This window comes from Agelaius phoeniceus, chromosome 22 (genome assembly GCF_051311805.1).
Source record: "Agelaius phoeniceus isolate bAgePho1 chromosome 22, bAgePho1.hap1, whole genome shotgun sequence".
NCBI lineage: Eukaryota > Metazoa > Chordata > Aves > Passeriformes > Icteridae > Agelaius > Agelaius phoeniceus.
The window spans coordinates 1,729,099-1,751,658 of NC_135286.1; the positions used below are offsets into that span (position 1 = coordinate 1,729,099).

General features: G+C 64.8%; 1 protein-coding gene across 1 annotated transcript; it reads right to left on the minus strand.

The window, feature by feature from the left end:
- Positions 1-149: 149 nt before the first annotated feature.
- NHSL3 (NHS like 3) lies at positions 150-22,153 on the minus strand. Its single transcript, XM_077189791.1, is given in 8 exon segments — positions 150-968; positions 1,169-4,015; positions 4,103-4,219; positions 4,566-4,683; positions 5,711-5,766; positions 5,971-6,126; positions 21,885-22,113; positions 22,115-22,153. Coding segments are annotated over 8 exon segments (3,570 nt in total). The 5' UTR covers positions 22,139-22,153; the 3' UTR covers positions 150-945.
- Between the last annotated feature and the right edge of the window lie 407 nt (positions 22,154-22,560).

Consider the following 22,560-nt stretch of genomic DNA (forward strand, 5'->3'; position numbering starts at 1 on the left):
CCCATCTGTCCAGGGGAGCTGGCAGCCAGCCCTGCTCTGGAGTTTTACTGGGCAGTGGTGCTGGGAGCCAGCCCAGGAGTTTCCCTGGAGCTCAGCAGCACCAGAAGGGACCTGCAACCATAAGCCAGGAAGAACAGGAGGCAGCAAGCTTCGGTCATCATTTTTACCAGCCAGGTACAGAGCTCTGAGCAGCTACTCGGCGGCAGAGGGTCAGTTGCTTTTGGTTTGGTTTGGTTGGGTTTGTTGTTTTGTTTGGTTTTTGTTTAGTTTTTTTTTACAATCAAAGAAATCAAAATGTGACCCGAGTTTACAGAAACAGAATCAAGGCTCTACCCCAGAGCCCAGGGCCAGCTCAAGGGGCAGCCAGGCCCTTCCTCCTGTTGGGCAGTGGTGAGTGGCCAGAGCCAGTGCTGACCATGAGCCCCTCTGGCCTTTCCATCAAGAGCCAAAGCCCTGATCCCTCCCCACCAGCACCTCCATCCCCTCCTGTTCCTGTTTTCATCTTCCCAGGTGCTGTCGTGGCCAAAGCCTTCCCATTCTTTGTCCAAAGTGCTTCCATTCCTCGTGGGCCTGCCTGGCCAGCAGCAGTGGCTCCAGCTCCAGCATCTTCAGCCCCAGCTCCGATGTCTTTGGCCCCCAAACTCCTCTGGGTGTGGCTGCTCAGCTCCACACACCCACACCGAGCATCAGCTTGGCAGGGAGGAGGTGCTGGCTCTGGGCACGGGCCTCGAGTCCAGTAAAAAAAAGGCAAAATAAAGCTGTAGTACTTAGGAAAGTGAAACCAACACCATTTTTGCATAAATATCATCAAGGCCGTGGAGGCTAAGGCTGTTTGCTTCCTGTATTAAGTTAGTTGCCAGTTCCACACTCGTCCGTTGACCTGCCCAGGTCCCTGAGAGATTTGGATTCCTGTCCGTGGGGGCTCCAGTCCTGCAGTGTCATCCTTCAGGCCATCTCTCCCCGTCTGTCTGCAAAGCAGGAGGAAAGAGCCCATCAGCCACCCCAAATCCCAGCTTCCCACAGCCCTACCAGGCCCCGTCCCAGCTGGAACACAACCCAGGAGCCGTGCGGGGTGTCCAGTTTATCCCTTGGGAATGCATAGCTCAGGATGCTGAGCAGCGAGGCTGAACCTCCAGCAGCATCATCCCGTGGCTCCCACCCCACGTACCTTGTGCAGGGAGGCTCTGAGCCGGCGGCTCCGCGCCGTTCCTGCCCTCCGTCCCTGCCAGCTCGCTCTTAGTCCTGCTCTCCTCCACCTTGGCATCCCCGTCCAACACCTCTGCCCCCGGTGCCTTCGGGGAAGGAGCCGGCCCCGAGCCCAGCGAAGGCTTCTTGGCTACTGGAGGGGGGATCTTGCCGGGTTTCCTCTGGGTTTGCGCCTTCCCGGGGCCCTGCGGGGCGGCAGCGGCCGGGGCTGCCGAGCGCTGCCCCGAGAAATTCATCAGCTCGGCCACCAAGTTCCTCTTCAGGTCGGCCTGTGCCTCGGGGGACGAGGCCGTCTCGATCACCAGCTTCCTGGAGCTCTTGGCGAAGATGAAGCTGGCGGTGGAGGCCGGCGATTTGCTCCTGGGGGACAGCTGCCCATCCCCGGCGGGCCCCTCAGGGCCGGGCTGGGCCGCTCGGCCGCCCGGCGGCTTCTCCGCGGCCTCTGCGGAGGCCAAGGCGGCGGCCTTGAGGTGCACGGCGTGGTGGAGCTGCTTGGAAGGCACCGCGTCTTGGGCGGGAGGCGGCTGCCGGTTGGACAGGGAGCGCCGGACGGGCTTCTGAGGGGCCGGACGCTCCTCGGGCCCGGCCGCGGCCCCGGCTCCGGCCCCGGCCGCGGGCTCCACGCTGACGGAGCGCAGCCGCACCATCTGCAGCAGCGAGGGGGTGACGATGGGCAGGCTGGCGTCCTCCTTGGCCGCCGGGCCACTCTTGCTCCGCGACACCGGCTCCTTCTTGGCCTCCGCCCGGGGGCCGTTGGCCGCCTTCTTAAGGCTGATTTGGGGCGGCAGGGCCGGAGCCGAGGGCGGCGGGAGAGGCGGCGGCGGCGGGGGCACGGGGGCCGTGGGAAGGGGCTCGGCGGGGTGTGGAGGCTGTGGAGCCCCGGTGGGTGGCTCTTGCTGCTGAGATGGTGAAGAAGCAGCCCCCGGGCTCGGTGTCGCCGTCTGCCCGTCCGCCGGGGCCGAGGTGGCATCGGGCAGGCTGCAGAGATAGGATTCATCCGGAGGGGGGAAGTCTGCCATGGACAGGTCGTGCTCCTCGGGGGTGGGCGGTGGCGGCGGGGGCCAGGCGGTGTCGGCGGGGGGCTCACTGCTGCTCTGGGGGCTCCCCTCCACCTTCTTGGCCGGCGGGGGAGGCGGGTGGTAGGCAGGCGGCGGTGATGGCGGTGGGGATTTGCTGCTGGGCTTGGCCGAGGTCTCCTGGCCGGCAGTGCTGGGCGCTGGGGGGGTTTGTGAGGGCTGCAGGGGGCCGGCGGGGGCCGGGGGCTGCTGGGGCTTGGTGGGTGGCGGGGAGAAGGGAGCAGGAACCTTGGGGTGCGGTGGGATGATGAACCGGTCTGAGCGAGTGGTCAGCACCTCGGGGGGGGTCGGGTCCGAGGCTGAGGAGGAGATGGAGGTGAGCGAGGAGGACACGGAGAGCGCAGGCGACTGCAGGGAGCAGACCCGGTCTGGCTTCTGGGGCTGAGACTTGCCCGGCGACACAGCCGGGGGTCCCAAGCCCTTGGTGGGCAGTGTGGGCGTCCCGCTCTGGCTGGAGTAGCCGCTGGAGGGGGACATGGTGCGGTCAGAGCCATCGGGGCAGCTCCACTTGGCCTGAGCTTGGGGCTCCCTCAGCACCACCGTCACCCCGGGCCGGCCCCGAGGGGCCTCAGGGGAGCTGGCTCCGGCCAGGCTCTCGGAGCGGAGGCTGCTGGTCTCGCTCAGCGCTGGGGAGAACACCTCATCCTCGCCCGTGGGGCTGAAGGGCTCAGGGCGCGGGGACCAGGGCGCGCTGCTCTCCCGCTGGGGCCGCCGCTCGGGCCTGGGGGGCAGCCCCAGCACCTTGGGCTCCCCGTCAGCCTTCTGGTGCAGCGAGTAGGTCCTGCGGGGAGGGGCCGGGGGCTTCTTCATCTTCCTGAGGGACACGCTGCGGGTGGAGGAGCGCTCGCTGGCCAGGCTGGCCGTGTCCGAGCCCTCCGCCTGGCTGCTCGTGCTGTAGGCAGGGGATGCACGGCCGCTGCCCACGCCCAGGAGCCCAGGGGCTGTGGGAGCGAGGCTGGCAGCAGGCTTGGAGCAGGAGCTGGCGAAGCTGGTGGAGCTGTAGATGCTGATTTGGTCGGTGTCAGAGCGAGCTGCTGGGTCCGCCTCACCATGCGGCCCCACCTCGGGCTGCCGGTGGTCACAGCCACCCTGGGAGGAGATGGTGGAGCTGTTGGACACGATGGTCTCCGTGGACTGCGAGTGGCTCCAGTTGTCGCTGGAGGAGGAGGGCTCACGGCTGCGGGGGCCGCGCTCCGAGAAGCGGGACAGGGAGCGCACCGAGGCCGGGCTGGACGACACGAGGCTGCAGCGGCTCAGCGTCCGCACGCTGCTGCTCGTCAGGGCCACCACGTCCACCATGGGCGGCAGGATGGCGTTGGGGATGATCTTGGACATGTAGGTGCCCTGGGGCGAGATGGACATGACGGGGCCCACCAGCATCTCCGGGGGGTTGGCGTAGGTGGTCATGCCTGGCACAGCCAGCGACTTCGGCCTCACCATGGGTGACAGTTTGGCTGCTGTCTTCCTCCCCAGCAAGCTGTCATCGTAGTAAACCCTGTTGATGTGCTTCTGCAGGGCTGCATCGGCCTCCTCCAGCACTCCCAGGCAGACGCGGGCGCCGCCGGCCGCGGGCAGGGGCTGCAGCTTCCCATCGATGGTGGGGATGCGGATGGCATCACCCGACACCTGCCCCCCGTTCAGCAGGGGCTGCACTGCCTGGCTGTCCCCACAGCCTGCTGGCCCTCGCCCATCCACCTCAGGATGTCCCTTGGCTCCATGGCTGTTCCTGAGACCTGGGAGCAGGGAGAGATGACCTCAGTGTGATGCCAAGGGAAAGCAAACAGATCCTAAAAATCCCGCCTTGCTGCCCCAAAGCTTACCCAGCTCCCTATGGACGTGCTGGGGGATGCCCAGCACTGTCGTCCTCCTCTCCTTCCTCTTCTTGCCAGCCCTCTCTGAGGATTTGGGAAAGGAGTCGTGTGGTCGGAAGGTGGAACCTGCAAGAGGTGTGAGAGGGTCCAGCTGGTGTGGGGGAGGCCCTGGCCAGAGTGTCCCCAGTATCCCCAGCACTTCCCACTGCCAGAGGTGCTCTGGGCTAAGCCAGGCTGAGGCACTGGAACACAGGCACCAACTGAACAGTCTGAGCAGGGAGGAGACACTGTCTGTCTGTCCGTCCATCCCCCTCGCCCAGCCCCAACGCTCTGACTCAGCCAGAGCTGCTCTCATCTCTCCCAAGGGCCCCCAAATCCCTGTGCTGGCTCGCGGGCACAGCAGGGCAGAGCCCAGCTCCCTGCCCCGCTCCCCAGCCCCCTGGCAGCCCCCTGGCACAGCCCGGCCGGGTACCTTTGCGCTGGATCATCTCGGAGCGGATGGAGAGCGCATCCTCAGAGGTGCTGTCTGTGGCACAGGAGGCTGCCCGGCTCCGGAAGGACAGGCTGTCATCCTCCGAGGATGCACAGGACTGTGGGGACACAGAGGGCTCAGCAGAGCCCGGGCTGTGGGGACAGAGCTGCCCCAGCCCCGGCCAGGCCCCTTCCCCGCCGCGAACTGACTCTGCAGCGAGACAAAAGCTCTTCCGAGGGCCAAAGGCTGAGTCAGCCACGCCGGCATCCAGAGTCCTCCCACCAGGAGCAGGGCTGGGAGCAGCCCCTGGGACCCTGCATGGCTCTGCAGCCCCCCCCGAGGGCAGGAGAGAGGGGGCTGGAGTGTGCAAGGAGCACCTGAAGGAGCTGCCCCCGTGCCAAGCCCAAAATGACTCCGTGGGTGCTCCCAGCCCTGCTGTGCCCCAGAGCCCAGGGCTGGAGGGCTGCCATGGCTGGGAGAGGGGTGTGGGACAGGGACAGGCAGGATCCCCAGCACTCCCTGGACACAGCCCCGTGCTGTGTCCCCGTCCCTCCAAAGCAGCCCTGGCACAGGCAGAGGTTGGGAAGAGACACTTCAGAGTTAACCTGAAGTTAACTTCACTGCCCCTGTGGCTCTGCCCATCCTGGGGTTCCCAGTCCCCCACTTCCACGGGGTTAGAGGGGCTGAGAGCCAACCAGAGGCAGCAGCTTGAGCAAACACAAACAGGGTGAGGCACTGGCAGCGGGGTCAGAGCCCAGGGATTGCCAAAGCTCAGCCAAAGGAGGGGGAGTTTCCCCTCGTCAGCAGCCAGGGAGGGGCAGGGGCACCAGGCTGGGTATGGCCAACAGTCCCCATGTGCCACCAGGTCACCCTTCCTCAGTCAGGGCTCCCAGGGGACACCCAGGGGGATGCAGGCACAGGGGGGGCCACGGCAGAGCCCCACAGGGCAGAGCAGGACGTGCCAAGGCTGAGCATGAGGAAAACAGCTCCTCATGGGGCAAAGGGGACAACACCAAGGGACACACGGCCAGTTCCAGCCCCACAACCCCCCTGGACATGGTCCTGCCCCCAAACACCACCCAGAGAGGACAGAAGAGCCCCCCTGTGTCCCCTCACCCCCAGGAGCACCACTTGGCAGGGCTCACCTGGAGGCTGCTGGTGTCCCCGTGGTCCCAGGCACTTTTGGTCTGTTTCTGCTTCTCTGTGGAGGGAAGACAGAAGGTGAATCCCTCCAGGGGATCCGAAGGAAGCAGCTGCTGAGCTGGCAGTGCCCCCTGCACAGCCCAGCCACCAGCACTGGACTCTGCTCAGCCCCGTGCGCCGCCCACACCGCCCGGCCAGCCAGGAGCTGGGGACAGCCCTTCCGCCGTGTCCCCAAGGCCGCCCTGGAGCTGGGGACACCTACCCTGGTGCTGCAGGGACTTCAGCCCCTGCTGGGCCTGGTTGTGCAGCTCCTCCAGGTGCGGGGGCCGCGTGCTGGGGAAGAAGACGTTGTCGGGACATTCCTGGCCCGCCGTGTACTGCACGCTCAGCCGCTTCTCACCCTCGCCCTTGGCAGCACCTGTGGGGACAGCAGGGTCAGCTGGGCTGGGGGGACACGGCCACGCTGCCACCCAACCCACAGGGGACAGCACCGGGTGGTGACAGCCACCCTGGGGTGACATTATCCTGCTCAGCTCCAAAACGGGCGCTGGGAACACCGAGAGAAATCCCATCCCATTCCAGTCGATATTCCGGAGTCAGGATGTCTCTGCTGCTTTTCTCCCTGGGATTGTGGGACCACCCTCCTCCCCCAGTGCCTTCGTTAGGAGCTAACGAGCTAACAGGACCTCGTTATTCACCCCTGAATTGTGTGGGGCTGGGGGCAGCTGAGCAGGGAAGGGGCAGCACGGGAGGGGATGAAATGTGGAGGGAATGAGGATGAGGATGACTTTCCCTTTGGAGCATTGCATCATTCCCAGGCTTTGCTCATCACCCCAAGAGCAGGGACTCCCCCCATGCCCCGGCAGGCTGGGAACTGCACAGGAGAGGGAAACTGAGGCACATCCAGGGGTAGAGATCCCAGAGGAGCCAAATCCCTGCTGCAAACCCTGCTGGGTGCTGAACACCCCATCAGCCACGCCTGGGGCAGCACAGAGCCTCCAGTCCCAGCCTGGCAGCCCCCTCCCCACAGCCACCACCAGCACCCAGGGGCTACCCTGGCATCACCCAGCCCTGGCACTGCAGCACTGTGGCACAGCCCTGCCCGCTCCACGCCTGAGCGAAGCCTCAAACTCTTCCTGCCCAGAAAAAAAACAAAAACAATCCTGAGGAAGGGAAGGGCGAGCGCAGGAAACTGTCGGGGCTGGCACCCCGGGGCTAGGGGCACCTGCTGCTCACATCGCCAGCAGCACACACCACCCCTCATCCCCCCGTGCCCCCCGTGTCCCTGCATCGCCAAGGGCCAGCCCAGGCAGGCAGCGAGGCAGCCGTGCTGTGTCTCCGGCACACAAAGGAGCAGGCCTGGAACAATGGAGCCTCCCGCCCTGCCGCCATGCCGGCCTCTGCCTCCGCCAGCACCGGCGCTGCGAGCGGGCACCGGGGCACGGCCCGCCCGGCACGGCTGCCACACCGATCCCCCGTGCCGGTGCAAAATCCCTGCAGGGGACACAAGACACCCTCAGCCCCCCCAGCATCACGTCCCTCATCCGCTTTTCTCCCCCAGTTTCGGCAGCCCCGCGCCTGACACCCCCCAGACGTGCTGGGGAGAGGAGCGCAGTGATTTATTCCGGTAACTCCGCGCCGGGAGAGGCCAGGGCGGGGGTGACCTTCGCTGCCCTCCCCCGGGGATGGCAGCGCCCCTGCCCGCTGCGGGTGGGCGAGCATCCCGGGCCGGGCCGGGCCGGGGGGCCCCGGCGGGCAGGGGTTGTGTAAGGACAAGGCTCTGCTCCCTGCCTCCCTCCCCGCCCGCTGCTCACTCACCCTTCTTCTTGAAGAAAGCCAGGAGCGAGGAGAGGTTCCTGCCCATGAAAACCACCATGGTGGCCGGGGGAAGAGGGTCTGGTCCCCAGGGAACGGGGGGGCTCCGCAGCCCCCCGAGGATGCTCAGCCTCTTGTGCTGGGGCTGCTCTCACCCGGCGTGTACCGGCGGGGCGGATGCCGGCGGCCCCCGGCTCCCTCCCTCCGTCCTCATCCGCACGGGCGGGAGGATGCTCGGCCAGGCGAAGACGCCCCGGCGCAGCTGCTCGCGAGCAGGGAGCAGCCTGAGCCGGGGACGGCTGCGCGGTGGCAGGAGGGGACAGTCCCCGGCAGGAGGGGACAGTCCCCGGCAGGAGGGGACAGTCCCAGCTGCGCCCACCGCGCTCCGCGGCCGCGGGAGAAGGGAAGAGGGGGCCCCTCCTCTGGCCCCCGGCCCTCCCGCCTCCTCCCACGCACGGCACAGACCACAGGGATCTGTTCTTCCAGGCTCGGGGCCAGCATTTCCCCTACTCCTCCCTCTTGGACCCTCGGGACTCCCCAGGACCCTGCTGGGCACAAACCAGTCGCTCCCTTCCACAAGAGTGCAGCCAACTGGGAGGAACTGGGAGGCTTTTGCACCTTGGCTATGACACAGCACAGGCAGCAGGGTGACATTCCCCATCCCAGCCTGTCCCCAGTGCCCCCAGGACCCTGCCAGGAGAGCCCCATTCCAGGCAGGAACACAGGACGGGGCCAAGGCTGTTTGTCCTTAGGGACAGGGCCACGTCACGGTCACAAGGGCTGGCAGCACCGGGGGAAAACCAGCTCTGGGACCAGTCTAACCAGTAGCTCCAGCTGCTGCTGCGGAGGCAGGTGAAAGCTGGGGCAGAAATGCCAGGTGGTCACACAGTGACACTGCCCTGGCACTGCCGGTCACTGTCCCCACCATGGAGGGCAGTGGGTGCCCAGCACCTCTGGGAGCTCCATCCCCCTCATTTACAGGGGTTTTACCCCAAAAAGTGAACAGCACCCAGTGTTTACCCAGCAGGCAGCCATGTCCTTGTGCCAAACCCTCTGTCCCTGCCCTGCAGCTCCCCACGGGCTGTGCCAGGCTCTGTTCCAGCACGATGCAGGGTGGGCTCACCCAGTGCAGGGTCCCAGCAGTGCTGTGCAGCCCAAGGGACAGTTTGACCTTGTCAAGGACATCTCTGTGTCCCCAGCCAGGCAGCTCTGGGCTCAGTGAGGATTTCTTCCCTGGAATTCCAGCATGGCCATGGCCCCAAATAGCAGCAGCTCTCCCTGGCTGTGCCTGAGCCAGCACCTTCTCCAGCACGGGCAGGATGGGCCCTGCTGCCCACACGCCCCCCAGAAGGTGCTGGTGAGGGTGGGCAGATGCTCCCCAGCTCTTTTCACAGCACAAGTGGAAAAGGGACATAATTAAAGGGCTGAGGATGCACAAAGCAGGCAGCCACGTGCTGAGCTGAGCCCTGCCCTCTGCTCTGGGCAGCCTGAGCCCAGAAAGGGCCACGGGTGGTGGCAGCTGGCAGGGACACTGCTCCCAGCTCCACAGGTCAGGGTCCAGCCTTCCAGCTCTGCCCACAGGGATGGGACTGGACAGGAGCCCCTCCATGGCACCAGGGATTGCAACAGGGCCCCCTCCATGGCACCAGGGACTGCGACAGGGCCCCCTCCATGGCATCAGGGACTGCAACAGGACCCCCTCCATGGCACCAGGGACTGCAACAGGGCCCCCTCCATGGCACCAGGGACTGCAACAGGGCCCCCTCCATGGCACCAAGGACTGCAACAGGGCCCCCTCCATGGCACCAGGAGCTCCCCCAGTAAAGGGACACAGCCCCTCCTGAGCTGCTGGTGCAGGGCCCAGGTACAGCTGAGTTCAGCCCCGTGGATCTGCTGATGGCAGCCCAGGTGGAAGCTCCTTCCAGGGCTCTGAGGACATTCCAGGTGCTGGCAGCCAGGCTGGCCCTGCTCCACCTCCCTGCCTGTGGCCCATTGCCCACGCAGAGGACCTGGAGAATGTCCCTCACTGATGGAGATGTGTCCCTCTCCAGCGTGCGCCGCTGAGGAGGAGCTGCAACCTCCCAGGAGAAAATCCAGGGCTGAGCCAGGGCCCGACGCTGCCCAGGCACGGAGGAGCCTCGTGGCAGCTCCGCTTCTCCCACTCCCTGTGACCTTCGCTACCTCATCATCCTCACCCGGCCAGCCTCACCCCGGCTCTGTCAACACACGGTGAAAGCTGCTGGAAACGGGGGGAATGCAGCAGGGAAAGGGGTCCCGGCGGGCTGGGGAAGCCGCCTCAGCTGCAGCCGCTGCCGGTAGCAACACGCCCGGCTGCAGCCGGTGTCCCGGCCCCGGTGCATTCCTTGGTGCAGCCCGGATCTCCCCGTGCCCTCCGGGCTGGGCTGACACACGTGCCTGGGCCACACGTGGCAGCGGCGTTCTCCCAGATAAGGAGGCAGGCACTCCTCAAGGATGGGCTCCCCAGCTCGGAGCTGGTACCTGCTGCTGAGGGAGCAGAGCATCCCCGGAGCAAGGCACAGGGAGGCACAGGGACCCCCAGGCACCCTGCCTGAGACAGGCTGGAGGTTCCAGAGTGGGATTGGGCTCCACAAGGGCTGAGACCCCACGGGAGCATGGCCAGGGCCGCCCAGCCCGATGCTGCAAGCAGAACTCGGTGCTGGCCCAGCTCTCACTCTGCTGCTCTTCGCCTGGAGAGAGCCAGGGGAGAAAATCCCATCTCCTGTCCCCCTCCTCGGCAGGCCTGTGCCTCCTGCGAGCAGCAGGTTTGGCCGGGCTGGGCTGCAAACATCCATCTCTGCCTGCTCGGCACTGCCCCGACTTGCCTGCTCCGCGGGTCCTGCGGCGGCAGCCACGGCTCCTGCCCGCCCCTCCACCGCCACTGACTCACCGCCCAAAAATGGGGAGGAGGGGGAGCTGCCAGGCGGGCGGGAAGGGGCTGCGAGGTCCCCAAGGGGACCCGAGTCCTGCTCTCAGCGCCTTCTCCCGGCAGCCAGAGCAGCCAGAAGCCCCCCTGGTCCACGGGGCTGGGGCTCTCCCACCTCTCTGGGGGTCCCTCCCAGCTCTCCCACTTCTCTGGGGGCCCTGGATGGGCCTCTCCCATCCAGGCCTGGGGACTGCTCTGCTTGATAACAGCAGTGGGGTGCACCATGGACCCCATTCCTCAGAGCTCCATGGAGCTGTCAGGACATGGATGAACCCTGATGGAGCTCTGCTCCAGTATCACAGAATATTCTGATTTGGAAGGGATCTTATCCAGCCCTTCTGCTCCAGCATCCTGTCCCTCTGCTCCCTTTGCAACCTTGAACTCTTTAGGGTGTCTGGGAGCCCCTAAAGGCAACGAATCTGTTTCTCAAACCCTTGTCTCAGCACAGCATCCACGCCCTGGAACACCCTGGGGGACCCTGAGCTCTCCAGGCAGGGTAAGAGCACAATAATATTGACAGTGGCTCTGGCCACACAGCCCCTGCTGCCAGCCTGCCCTGGGCCACACCTGGGGGCCGCTCCAGCCAGGAAAACATCTCCAGCAAGCAAATAAACACCACCCCATCCCTGCTGCTGGCTCGGCTCTCAAACACGATCCCACGCAGAGCCTGAACTAAAATTAATTTCAACTGGGAAAACAAACTTGGATTGTTTTTTTCTTCCTCTAAATCTCAGTGCAGAAAGCTGCTTGGTGTCACCTCGGTGAGCCAGCAGGGCCTGGAGAAGGAGCTGGTGCAGGGTGAAATCCCACTTGGAGCAGAGCCGTGGCTCCAGTCGCCTCCAGCCACGGCTCCTGTCATGACAGGAGCACTCGGGGTTGTGCAACGGGCCCTGACCTCGCTGCTGTCCCACGGTGCCCCACAGCCAGCCCTGAGGTGGCACAGAGTGTCCCCTGCTCCCTGAGTTACCCCAGACGCGGGTAGCAGAGCAGAGGGGCTCCTGGGGCAGGGCCCCCCCAGTGCCCGGCTGTGCCTCATCCCTGCAGAGCCTCCAGCCCACCACGTCCCCACCCCGGAGAAGCCACCAAACAGGTTTGAAGGTAAATAACAGCGTTCCCCAGGCAGGAGCAGGAGCAGGAGCCGGATCCGGGCGGGAACATCCCAGCTGCGGAGCGCAGGGCGGGAGAGGGAAGGGGACACAGAGGGTGACACCGCTGGCGCTGTGACCAGGGGTGGGCCACCAACACCTCCTCCATCCATTCCCCAGAGCTTCATCACTCCTGATGGCCTCCCCTCGGTGTCTGCAGCCCCTCCGGTGCTCCGGGCTGGCTGTGCCGGCCCGTGCCGGTGTTTGCAGGGCACCGGGTGCTCTTGCCACGGCAGAGGCGTTGCCTGTCACAGCAGGCACCTGGCTCCCCGCAGGAGCCAGCCCGGCAGACGGATTAAGGACAAGACGTTGCAGGTTTTTTTCCGTGCACGGATCCCCCGTCCTTGCAAGCAGCTCCCAACCCCGCGGGGCTTTTCCAGGGAAAGCTGCGGAGGTGCCGATCCTCCCATGGGGACGGACACGGAGAGGAGCTGCCACCAAGACGGGGTGGGGGATAACCCAGAGGCACAGAGCAGGTGCCAAGGCGGCACGGCACGGCAGGCACGGCACGGCACGGCACGGCACGGCCCGGCACGGCAGGCACGGCCCGGCAGGCACGGCAGGCACGGCCCGGCACGGCACGGCAGGCACGGCACGGCACGGCCCGGCACGGCCCGGCACGGCAGGCACGGCGTGTCAGAGCCGAGCTGCCTGCCCGGGACAGCCGCCGGTCGCTCCTGCCCTGCCCCGGGAGCAGGAGGGGCACCGGGAAGGGCTCGGTGTCCCGGACACAGCGGGATGCTGGCTGGAGGAAGCGCCTGTGTAAATCTGGCATTTGTGTCCCCCGCCGGGACCGGGCCCTGCTCTCATCCGCCCCCCGGGTGTTTGCGGAGCCGGCCCAGCGTGGCGCTGGCACGGGCAGAGCTCGGAGCTGCTCAGCCCACCCTGGAGCTGCCCCGCAGGAGCCGGCACTGCCGAGGGGCTCCACGGCTGCTGCTGCTGCTGCTGGGGTTCACAGCCACAGGAAACCCTGGGGCATTCGGATACCCCATCCCTGAAGTGTTCCAGGCCAGGCTGGAGCAGCCTGGGATAGTGGAAGATGTCCCTGCCCGTGGAGTGGAACGCGATGAGTTTCAAGGTCCCTTCCAAATCAAACAATTTCATGGGTTTTTTTTTTTTTTTCCCCTGCGAGCCACCCCAGCTGCCACCGAGGGGAGGCGGGTGCGGGGTGACCCCACACCCAGAGCTCCATGGCCGCTGACTCCGCGGGGCGCAGCCTGGCCCGCAGCCACGTTCCTGCGCCCTGACTCAGCAGGGCCCGGCGGGGAGTCCCGATAAGGAGGCGATAAGAGGCTCCGGTCTCCCTGGGGCTCAAGGACCTTCCCCAGCATGGGCGAGAGGCTGGGGATGCCCCCGGAGCGAGCCGGGCCCCGCTCTGGCATGGGGAGGTGGGCACGGGGTGCGTGCGTTTGGCACCGCTGGGCAGAGTTTGGGTGGGCTCAGCGTCAGAGCCACCCCGGAGCCCTCGGCCGTGCCCACCCTGCCCCTGGGGACCCCCGCTCTGTCCCCTCAGCACCCAAAGGCTTGGGTGTCACCCTCAGCACCCACACCTGTGCACACATGGCACAAGCACAAAACCTCCTGCCAGTGCCTGCCCGGGGCTGGTGCGCCAACACCGGGCACGGCAGGGCCAAATGAATTTCCAGTCACCAAAGAGGCAGGAACTGGGGACACGGGTCCAGCCGCCCGCCATATGCAATAATTCCCCAGCCCGAAATCCAGAGGCACCCAGGGTCGTGCAGGGGGAGAGGGCAGCGGCGGCGGGGCCCGGCACACCCAGCCCCCAGCCGGTGATCCCGGCTGCGCCCTCCGAAACGCTGAAGCGACACAATGCAAATTCTTTGGCTTTGTGGCCGCCGCGCCGTTGCCATGGAGCCGTGGCAGAGAACAAACACAACTCGCCCCATGTTTTCTCAGCACCTTCCACCCCACGGCCTTCGGCCCCAGAGGCAGCCCTCGCCTCCCGAGTCCCACATCCCGCCCGTTCCGGGGCATCCCAGGTGGAGCAGGGCTTTCCTGGGGAAGGGAGGCACGGTCCTGGCTCGGGATTGACAAGGGACAGCCAAGGCTGGCAGGGGATGGAGAGGAGATGGAGCTCTGGGCAGGAACTGCACGTGGAAAGGGCGAGGATGTGCCGGGATCGCAGCTCCAGCCCAGCCTGGCCAATGGCACCGAGCCCTTCCTGCACGGAGAGCCCGACCAGAGGAGCCTGCAGCCGCCCAGAGGAGGGTGTGGAGAGCCTGCAGTGAAGGAGGTGCTGTCCCAGCACGGCCACGGCTGATGTGTGACCTCCTGCCTCAGTTTCCCCAAGCACTGAGCGGATTTCGCAGGCAGGACATTCCTGCTCCCTCTCCCTGTGCACCTGCGGGGTCTCCCCATGCCCGGCCCCACCTCTGGGATGGTTTTGCTCCGATGGTTTTGTCCCCAGGCCTGTGCAGAGTTGACTCCAGGCCCTGTTCACCCTGAGCTCTCACACCTGCCCGCAAAGGGGAACAGGGCAGGAGGGACAGCAGGGCCAAGGATCCCACAGGGCTGGTGGGGGAAAAGCCCCAGTTACCCCTGGGTCCTGCTAAGCTGCTCCTGTGCTCCTGCCCACGCACCCACCAAGGCTCCTCCTTGCCTCGGGCTGGGCTGGGGACACGGGGACAGTTTAATGACACCACTGGGAGAGTCAGCAAGCCCGGGATGGGGACGATGTTACTGTGAGTGACCTTCCCTCGATGTTACTGTGAGAGACCTTCCCTGCTGGCATCCCCCTGCTCTGATGGGGGGACCACGGAGGGAGCTCTCCGGGCAACCCACAGGGTTCACTGAGCCGCGAGTGGGTCCAGCCTGGTGTGGGACCCTTTCCCTGCAGGAAAGATCTCAAAAGATCTCAACCCCTGCTTCCTGCTGGGCTTTCCAGCATCCCTAGAGACGCAGCATAAAGCAGCGGGGCAATCAGTGTGTGGACGGACGGACAGAGAGACAGACGCGCAGAGCCAGGGGGGAGCAGCCCCTGCAAACACTCCCGGATCCCCGCGGCACAGAGAGAGAAACTGAGGCACGGGGGCGGGAGCGGGGGGCCGAGGAGGAAGGCAGCGCTGGGATCCCACTTGGAAAACAAATCAGTCACTGATTGGGATCCCACTTGGAAAACAAATCAGTCACTAATCCAGCTGATCCCGTGCCGATAGCGCGGCCAGCCCACGGCTGCTCCCGGCACAGCCCTGCCCGCAGCCAGGGGGGTCCCCCAGCCCCACACCGGGCTCGGGGGCCGCTCCTGCCCCCCCAGCACCGGGAGGGCACAGCGAAACCTCCCCTCGCCCCCACCTCCTGCCCATCCCAGCCGAACAGAACTTTCCCACTTTCCCAGAGCGATCCCTTCCAGCTCCCGGAGCGGGGACCCCCATCCCCAGGTGTCCCCCAGGTGTCCCCAGGTATCCCCAGGGCTCCTACCTGCCCTGGGCTTCCCGGCGCGGCCGAAGGGCCAGGAGGAGCCGGGCTTGGTGCCCGCCGGGCTCCTCTTGCGGTGCGCGTTGCCCATGAGGCCGCTGCCGCCTCCACCGCGGCCGGGTGGAGGGCACCGCGGTGCTACATGGCCGAGCCGAGCCGAGCCGTGCAGGGACAGCCGAGGCCGGCCACGGCTCAGCCGCCGGCTCCCATCGCCCCGGCCCCGGCGGAGCCGAGCGCTCGCTCGCAGGCGGCCGTGCCGGAGCCAATGGTGCGGGCAGAGAGGAGGGGCCTGCCGGGATCAGCCGGCGGATCGCAGCACCCTCCCAGCCCCATCCCTGCGCCGGGGATGCCTGGGTGATGCCGAGAGGCTGAGCGGGCTCAGGGCGACGCCCCGGTGGCCAAAGAGCCCCGAGCAGGGCGAGAGCAGCGCGGGGATTTCGCCTCCAGCCGCGCTCGCCGCTCCCCGGAGGTCGCCACGCTGCCCCCGCTCCTGGCTGTGCCCAGCTCCAGGTGCTACAAACCTCCCCCCTCGGTGGGATCTGGGGATGGGGAGACCTCACCCAGCCCGGGACAGAACCACCAAGGCTGGAGCAAAGCGCCCGAGGCCACGGGCTGGGTCCTGCCGCTGCCCAAAGCTGGGGCGAGCACCCACACGCCAGCCTGGCGTGGGTGGCAACCCCCGGCGCCCTCCCCACGGCCACTCCTGGCTCTGGGGAGAGTCACGAGCGCCTTGCTCACACTGCCGGCACCTTCCTACCCTCTCCCGTGCACCTCAGCCTCTCCCTGCTCCAGCAGCAGCCAGGGCTGGCAGGGGGAAAGCCACGGGAATTGCTGCTCCAAAATCTGCCCGCAGCAGCCGGCCAAGCCCCTCCACGGCCCCTTCCCGAAGGCCACTTTTCCCTCCTGGATTTTAATTAGAACATTAAATGCTGCGAGGGCAGGGAGGGGTCAGCCAGGCAGGCAGTGGTGGGCAATTCCTGCTGGCAATGTTTATGTTCCTTAGGTGATTCATCAAAGGCCGGGATAAATAGGAAGGAGGGTTTTGTGGGAAAGGCACGGAACCGGGGAGGTGGTGCAAGAAAGAAAGGAAAAAATTAAAGATCAACCAGCAGCTTTGTCCTGACCTCCCGAGGTGATCGGCACCAAATTAATCTTTGGACTTCAGTCTCCTCCTCAGCAATGGAAATATTGATGGTTCAGCTCCTCAGCAGCTTGGTTGGGTGCCCAGGGCACACTCAGCTGGGCCTGTGGGTTTGCTGCCCCATCTGCTGTGGGAGCTGTTAAGGAGATGAGGGCATCCAGTGGGAAATATTCCCTGTTTTCCACTCCTGTTCACAGGACAGCCCTTCCACCTCGGGGCAGCGGGGATGAAACAAGGCCATGGTGACACGAGCAGCAGATCAGAGTCACTGTGTGCCATCATTTCTCCTCTGGTCACCCAGGCTGGGACGAGGCCTCCTCCCACTGCCCAGCACCTCTCAGCATCCCTGGGATGCCCATCCCAAAACACGGACCCACCCAGTGCCCCAGGGGGCTCCTCTGCAGCCGCCCAGAACAAATCTCCCGGTGCAGCTCTTGTGTTTCTCTCCCTGGGAGAAGCAGAGGCTGGAGCCTGCCCCAGATCCAGGGAGACACTTCCCCCTCCACTCCCAAAACAGACGCACTCCCTCCCTCCCTCCCTCCTTCCCTCCGTGCCAGCGCTTGCTCAGGGAACGAGCGCGGCCACCGAGGCGTCGCCGCCCCCGGGCTGTGCCCGGGCTGTGCCGGCAGAGCTCCGGGAGGAGCCAGCCCCGGGCACCCCGCGAGTGCCAAAAATACCGAGTGGCTTCTCTGTGATGGGGTAACACAGCCACGAGGAGCTGCAGCTCCACCTGCGCCTCGTGGTTCAGTCCCTGCTGGATTTGGGAGCAGCTTGGGGAGCTCCAGCATCCCCACGGACCCCAATGCTGCTGAAAGCTGAGGGCAGCGCTGCTCTGACCCTGCATGCCAGGGCTGAGGCTGCTGTGAGCAGAAATCTGGCTCAGGGAGCCTGGAGACAGCTGAGCACCCCAGCTCCCTGCTCTGTGTTAGAACCTCAGTGCAGCCCAAAGGGGAGGGGAGGGGAGGGAGGGGAAACACCCTCAGCCTCCCATGGGGAGCTGGGGGCCAGAGATTCCAGGCAGAATCTCCTCCAGGCCAGAAATCCCGGGTTTGATTCACTGAGAGAGCTCTGATAAGAGCTTGGAGCAGCAGAGAAGCTGTTCAGGAGATACAGATCTGGTCAGCTCAGCGTGACTGCCCCAAGCACATCTGATCTTCACAAAGTCACACATTCCCTCGGTCAGAGAGGCCAGTCCAGGCATGGGGACCCCTCTGTGCTGTCACAGGGGGCAGATCTGTCCCTCCTGGTGCTCTGTCCATCCCTCCTGCTGTTTCACCCCCTCCTTCTGGAGATTTCTAAACCTGACCCCATCTCCCAGCAAACACAGAGCAGGAGCTGAGCTGCCTGAATGAGAAAGGAATTCAGCCCTTGTTCCCTTCACGGGGAAGTAAAGCTCAGCGAGGCAAAGGTAACGCAAAAACCCCACTTGAGATCCCCAATCATTAACAGAAATACATAACCAGAAGGGTTTCAAATGATTTCCTGCTCCAGCCGGAGTCCAGACCGGCTCTGCTGATGACAGGTCCAGCTCCAGCCCCCAGAGGTGGAGGGAGAGCAGCTCCTGCTCAGGGTCAGGTGGATTTTATCCATGCACAGCGCGCCCAGCCCAAGGCTCTGGCTCCTGCTTGGCAGGGAAATGGTTTTTCACTTCATCCTTGCCCAGCTCTTCACCTTGCAGCGGGTTCTGTTCCCATCGCTGCCGGGGCTGGAGTCAATGATGATATTGTCTTATGAAACCAGAGCTCCCTTCCACGGGGGAAACATGACCCCGCTGAAATCGCTTTATCGGATCTTACGGAACGTTATTCTCAGGAGAAATCCTCCCAGTTGTCTCCAGGTGGAATAGCTGTGGTTGCAGACACACCTCTCTTTGTTCACCAGTGCCAGGCCGGGCCAGCCAGGGGATTCCTGCTGCTCACATTTGCTGAAGTGTCACTCTGTGCCTCTGGCAGATTAACAAACTCATTCCCACACACACACACACACGGAGCAATCCCCACGCCTCTCCCCTCTCCTCGGAGCTCAACTGTGTTTACACCAAACCCCGCGTGGCAGCAGAGGATGGAGGAAATAATTGTCCAGGGAGATTCCACAGCTCAGCCCCACATTTCCCTGAGGGCTCGCGTGCACCCTGTGGCATCAAATGGCACCAGCACAGAATCGCGGAATTATTAAGGTTGGAAAAACCCTCCAAGATCATCAAAGCCAACCTGTGATCAAACCCCACCTTGTCAGCCAGCCCAGAGCACTGAGTGCCACGTCCAGCTGTTTCTTGAACGCCTCCCAGTGCTTAAAAACCCTTTCCATGAAGGAACTGAGCACGATCCCCACCACAGCCCAGCCCCTCCACCCTCTGCTCCCCCTGCACATGGCAAATCCCCAGTCCCAACAAGCACTTGCTGCTGCTACAAAGCAGCTGTGAGCATTGAAAGCTTTATTTTTAACATCACTATCCCCCACCCCGGTTCAGGAAATCATTGCTGCTGGACTAAGCTGGCATCAAAAAAAAAAAAAAAAAAGAAAAAAAAAAGCCAACCCTAATTCCCTAATTTAATATTTCTGGAACATCGATTCCTTTACTTCATCAAGGAATTAAGAGGAATGTTGTGAAAGCTGGATAAAGCAGCAGCCAAAAAAAACAGACTGAAAGCACTGGACCCCAGCAGCAGCAGCTCATCCTTCATCCCAGAGCTGTGTCCACACCTCTGCACCCAGAAATGAGCCCAGGGAGTGGCAGCAGCCGGGCACCCCAAATCCCTGCTCTGCCTGACCCTTGGCACGGCCCAGCTGCTCAGCTCCCACCCCAGGGCTCAGTCACTGCTCTGCACTGCTCTTTATTTCTATTGTGGAAATAAACACGGCTGGAAGGGCTGGGACAGCACCTGCAGCCAGCAGGGCCCATCCACCCAAACAGGGCCCAGCATCCAGAGGATGCGATTCCAGCTGGGATGGAGCCACCCCCGCTCCCAGAGCCGCTGGTGTCCCCCAGAGGCGGCTGATGGAGGGGATTAGGGAGCCTTTCCTCACAGCTCAGCTGTTTGGGCAGCCAGAGATGGGATTGCTGATAGCCAGGGAGCCATGGGATTGATCCAAAGTGGGAATGTTCTCATCCTCCCCCTGCCTGCTTTCAGTGCTGAGCAATGCCAGCCTTGCCAGCACCCACAGCACAGCAGGGTGGATGCTCAGGATGATCCACGTGCCCTGGGATGAATTCTGAATTCCCTCTCTCTCCCATCCCTTGGAACTCTCCCCACCCCAGCATGGTCAGACAAGGCCTGTCCCAAACCCACCTGGGGAAGGGCAGGGCCTCGGGCCTGATCCCACATTCCTGGCACCACACGGACACAGGGAACGCTGAGGGCACTCAGAGCTCACCACAGCTCCCCCCTCTCCCCCTCCCACAGCTCCCAGCTGATGTTTGGAAGAATTCCCAGCCAGTCCCGCTGTAGGAAGGCTCGGCTGGCGCTGCTCCCCAGGAAACCCCCTTAGGGCTGACACTCCTTCCTTCCCACAGCCCTGCCCAGCACCTTGAGGCATCCTCCAGGGATGCTCCTGAGGCATCCTGAGCCCCATCCCGGGGATGGATGGATGGATGGATGGATGGATGGATGGATGGATGGATGGATGGATGGATGGACGGATGGATGGATGGATGGATGGACGGATGGATGGACGGATGGATGCCGGTAACCCCGGCTGTGCTGGAGGGCACAGCGGAGCCGGAGGCGCTGGAGCAGGGAGGGGTTCCTGGCGTGCTCCCCATGCTGGAACTGCACGGGGAGGCTGATTCAGTCACACGGGCAAGCTGCAACCACTGCACATCCGTGCTGCTGCATCAGGGGAGGTGTGAGGGAATTTGGGGCACCTCTCGTCCCAAAAGCGCAGACAGAGGGGAAGAGTCCCCCAGGGCTGGGGCACTGAACGGCCCCTCCATCACCAGCACGGGCTGTGGGCACTCAGGAGAGCTCTCCTGGATTATCTGATGGGACAGCAGGGTGGCAGTGCAGTGACAGAGCCCTGGCGAGGTCCCCGAGCTGTGACCCTGACAGGCCGTGACTTGGCATTTTGAGGATTAGCTGGTGAACGGTACAACTTCAGGGGAAGGAAAAAAAAATGGAAAAAAAGGGCTGGCAGAGCTGCTGGGGGCGTTTCTGCCGTGAGGAGGAACATCACATGCTCCGGCACATCTCGGTTTTTCTGCTCAGGTTTCAGTGCTGGGCTGTGGCAGCGGCGTCCACACACGGAGGGCTGGGAAGGAACCACCAGCAGCATCTGATGGATCAGCCCAGGAGAGATCTCAGCTCCTCCCAAGCCTCCTTTCCCTTTCCACAGCCACTCCTGTCCTAGCACAGATCCCTGTGTGCTTCTCCACACACCGTGCAGGCTCGGATGCCTGGAAATTCACTCCCTGGAGCAAATTGAGGAAGAAAGTCCCAGCTGACACCCTGCTGTGCTTGAGTGCCACAGGAGAGGCCTCTCCCTTGGCAAAAGAGCCAAAACATCCCTGCCAGAGGTGCCTGCAGGGAGGGCAGGGGTGTGACACAGACGGTGTCCCCGACAGTGTGGGGTGGGACGGGTTTTTGGGGTGATACCTCCCTCATTGGGACATCCACTACTGCCAAAGGAGCGCTGAGGAGAGGAGCATGACCAGACAAGCCAGCAGCCATGGCTCTGCCAAAGCTCCCTGGCTGAGCCCTTGGATCCCCAAAACAGCTCCAGGATGAGGGGACCCAGAGCAGCTTCCCTGCAGGATTGTCCTGGCCAAGGTGGCGGGGACGTGAGCGGGCAATGGAGGCAGCAGCCACCACGGGGCCGGGGTGAGGGCCCTATCTGGGACAGGAAGGGCCACACCTGGAGCACGCAAACACCCAGCCCAGGAGGAGGAGGAGGAGGAGGTGGCAGGGGCTGGCATCCCTCCAGATTTCCCTCAGCCCCAGTGACCTTCTGACTCAGCGCAGGAGAACCAACCCAGTGAACCGGCACCAGCCCCCGGGGCCGGCGCCAGATCGTGCCAGGGACTGCCGGATCCATCCTGCTGCCACCACGGCCACCACGGCCACCATGGCCACCATGGCCACTGCCACCACCACTGCCACCACCACGGCCACCTCCTTCACCCACTGCTGCCACCACGGCCAGCAGCTCCACCCCACCTCTGCCCCTCTGTGCCCCCTCTTTAGCCACATCCGTGGTCGCCACCTCAACTCCTGTTCAGCCACCACGGTGACCCCTCCTTGGCCACCTCCAGGGTCAGCAGCCTGGCCCTCCTTGGCTTCCACTCTAACACCTCCTCGGCCTCCATGGCCACCACCTTGACCTCTCCTTCACCACCTCCTCCATGGCCACTGCTGTGACTCCTCCTTGGCCACAGCCACCACCCTGAGCCCTCCACAGCCACCAACCTCATTCCTCCTCACCCACTGCCTTGGCCACCACCGTGAACACCACCCCAACACCTCCTCTCCCACTCCCTTGGCCACCACCCAACACTTTGCCATCACTCCAACCCCAATGTGGCCACCACCATGACCCTCCTTAGCCACTACCACCTCGACACCTCTTTGAGCAGCACCCTGAAATCTCCTCATCCACCTCTGCCGTGGCCACCACCGTGACCCCTCCTTGGGTGCCACCGTGGCCACCACCGTGACCCCTCCTTGGGTGCCACCGTGGCCACCTCCCCGCCCGCTCCTCACCTGCTCCCTCTGTCCCTCCCGAGCCGTCCTTGGGCAGCCGCCGCCGGCCCCGGAGCCAGCTGAACGCCCGGCGCAGCGAGTTCGCCCGGGCCTTCTTCTTCCGGGGGGGATCCCCGGGAGCCCCCTCCGAGCCGCCGCCGCCGCCGCCGCCCCGCTCCGGGTCCCGCTCGCCGCCCGCCGCAGGTGCAGCCCCGGCGGACATGGCCGCGGGCAGCGCCCCGCACCGCCCCGCACCGCCGGCAGCCGCTGCCCATAGGGCCGGGCCCGCCCGGCTCGGCTCGGCTCGGCTCGGCTCCGGCTGCGGCCCCGGCCCCGCTCCGGGCTCCCGCCGAGCGCCCGGCGCCGACGGAAAGTTTCTGTGCGGGGCGGGGCCGGGCTGCGGGAGCTCCGCCCGCACCGGCCCCCGCCCCTCCGTCACCCGCAGGTGGCCCCGGGGGCGTGGGGACCGGGGACCCTCCCCTTGGTGGCACCGGGGGCGCTGCCGCGGCTGCCGGAGCTCCCCGAGGTGTTCGGCCCCTGGCCCGGCGCGTCCCGGCTTTGTCCCCTCGCTCTGCGTGCGGGGGGCGGTGCGGGGACAGCGGGGGTCGGTGCCGGCCCTTGGGACCCTCTGTGGTCCCCGCCCGAGGCGCTGAGCATCAGCGGGAGACGAGAGCAGGAAAAGAGAGAAACAGCGAGC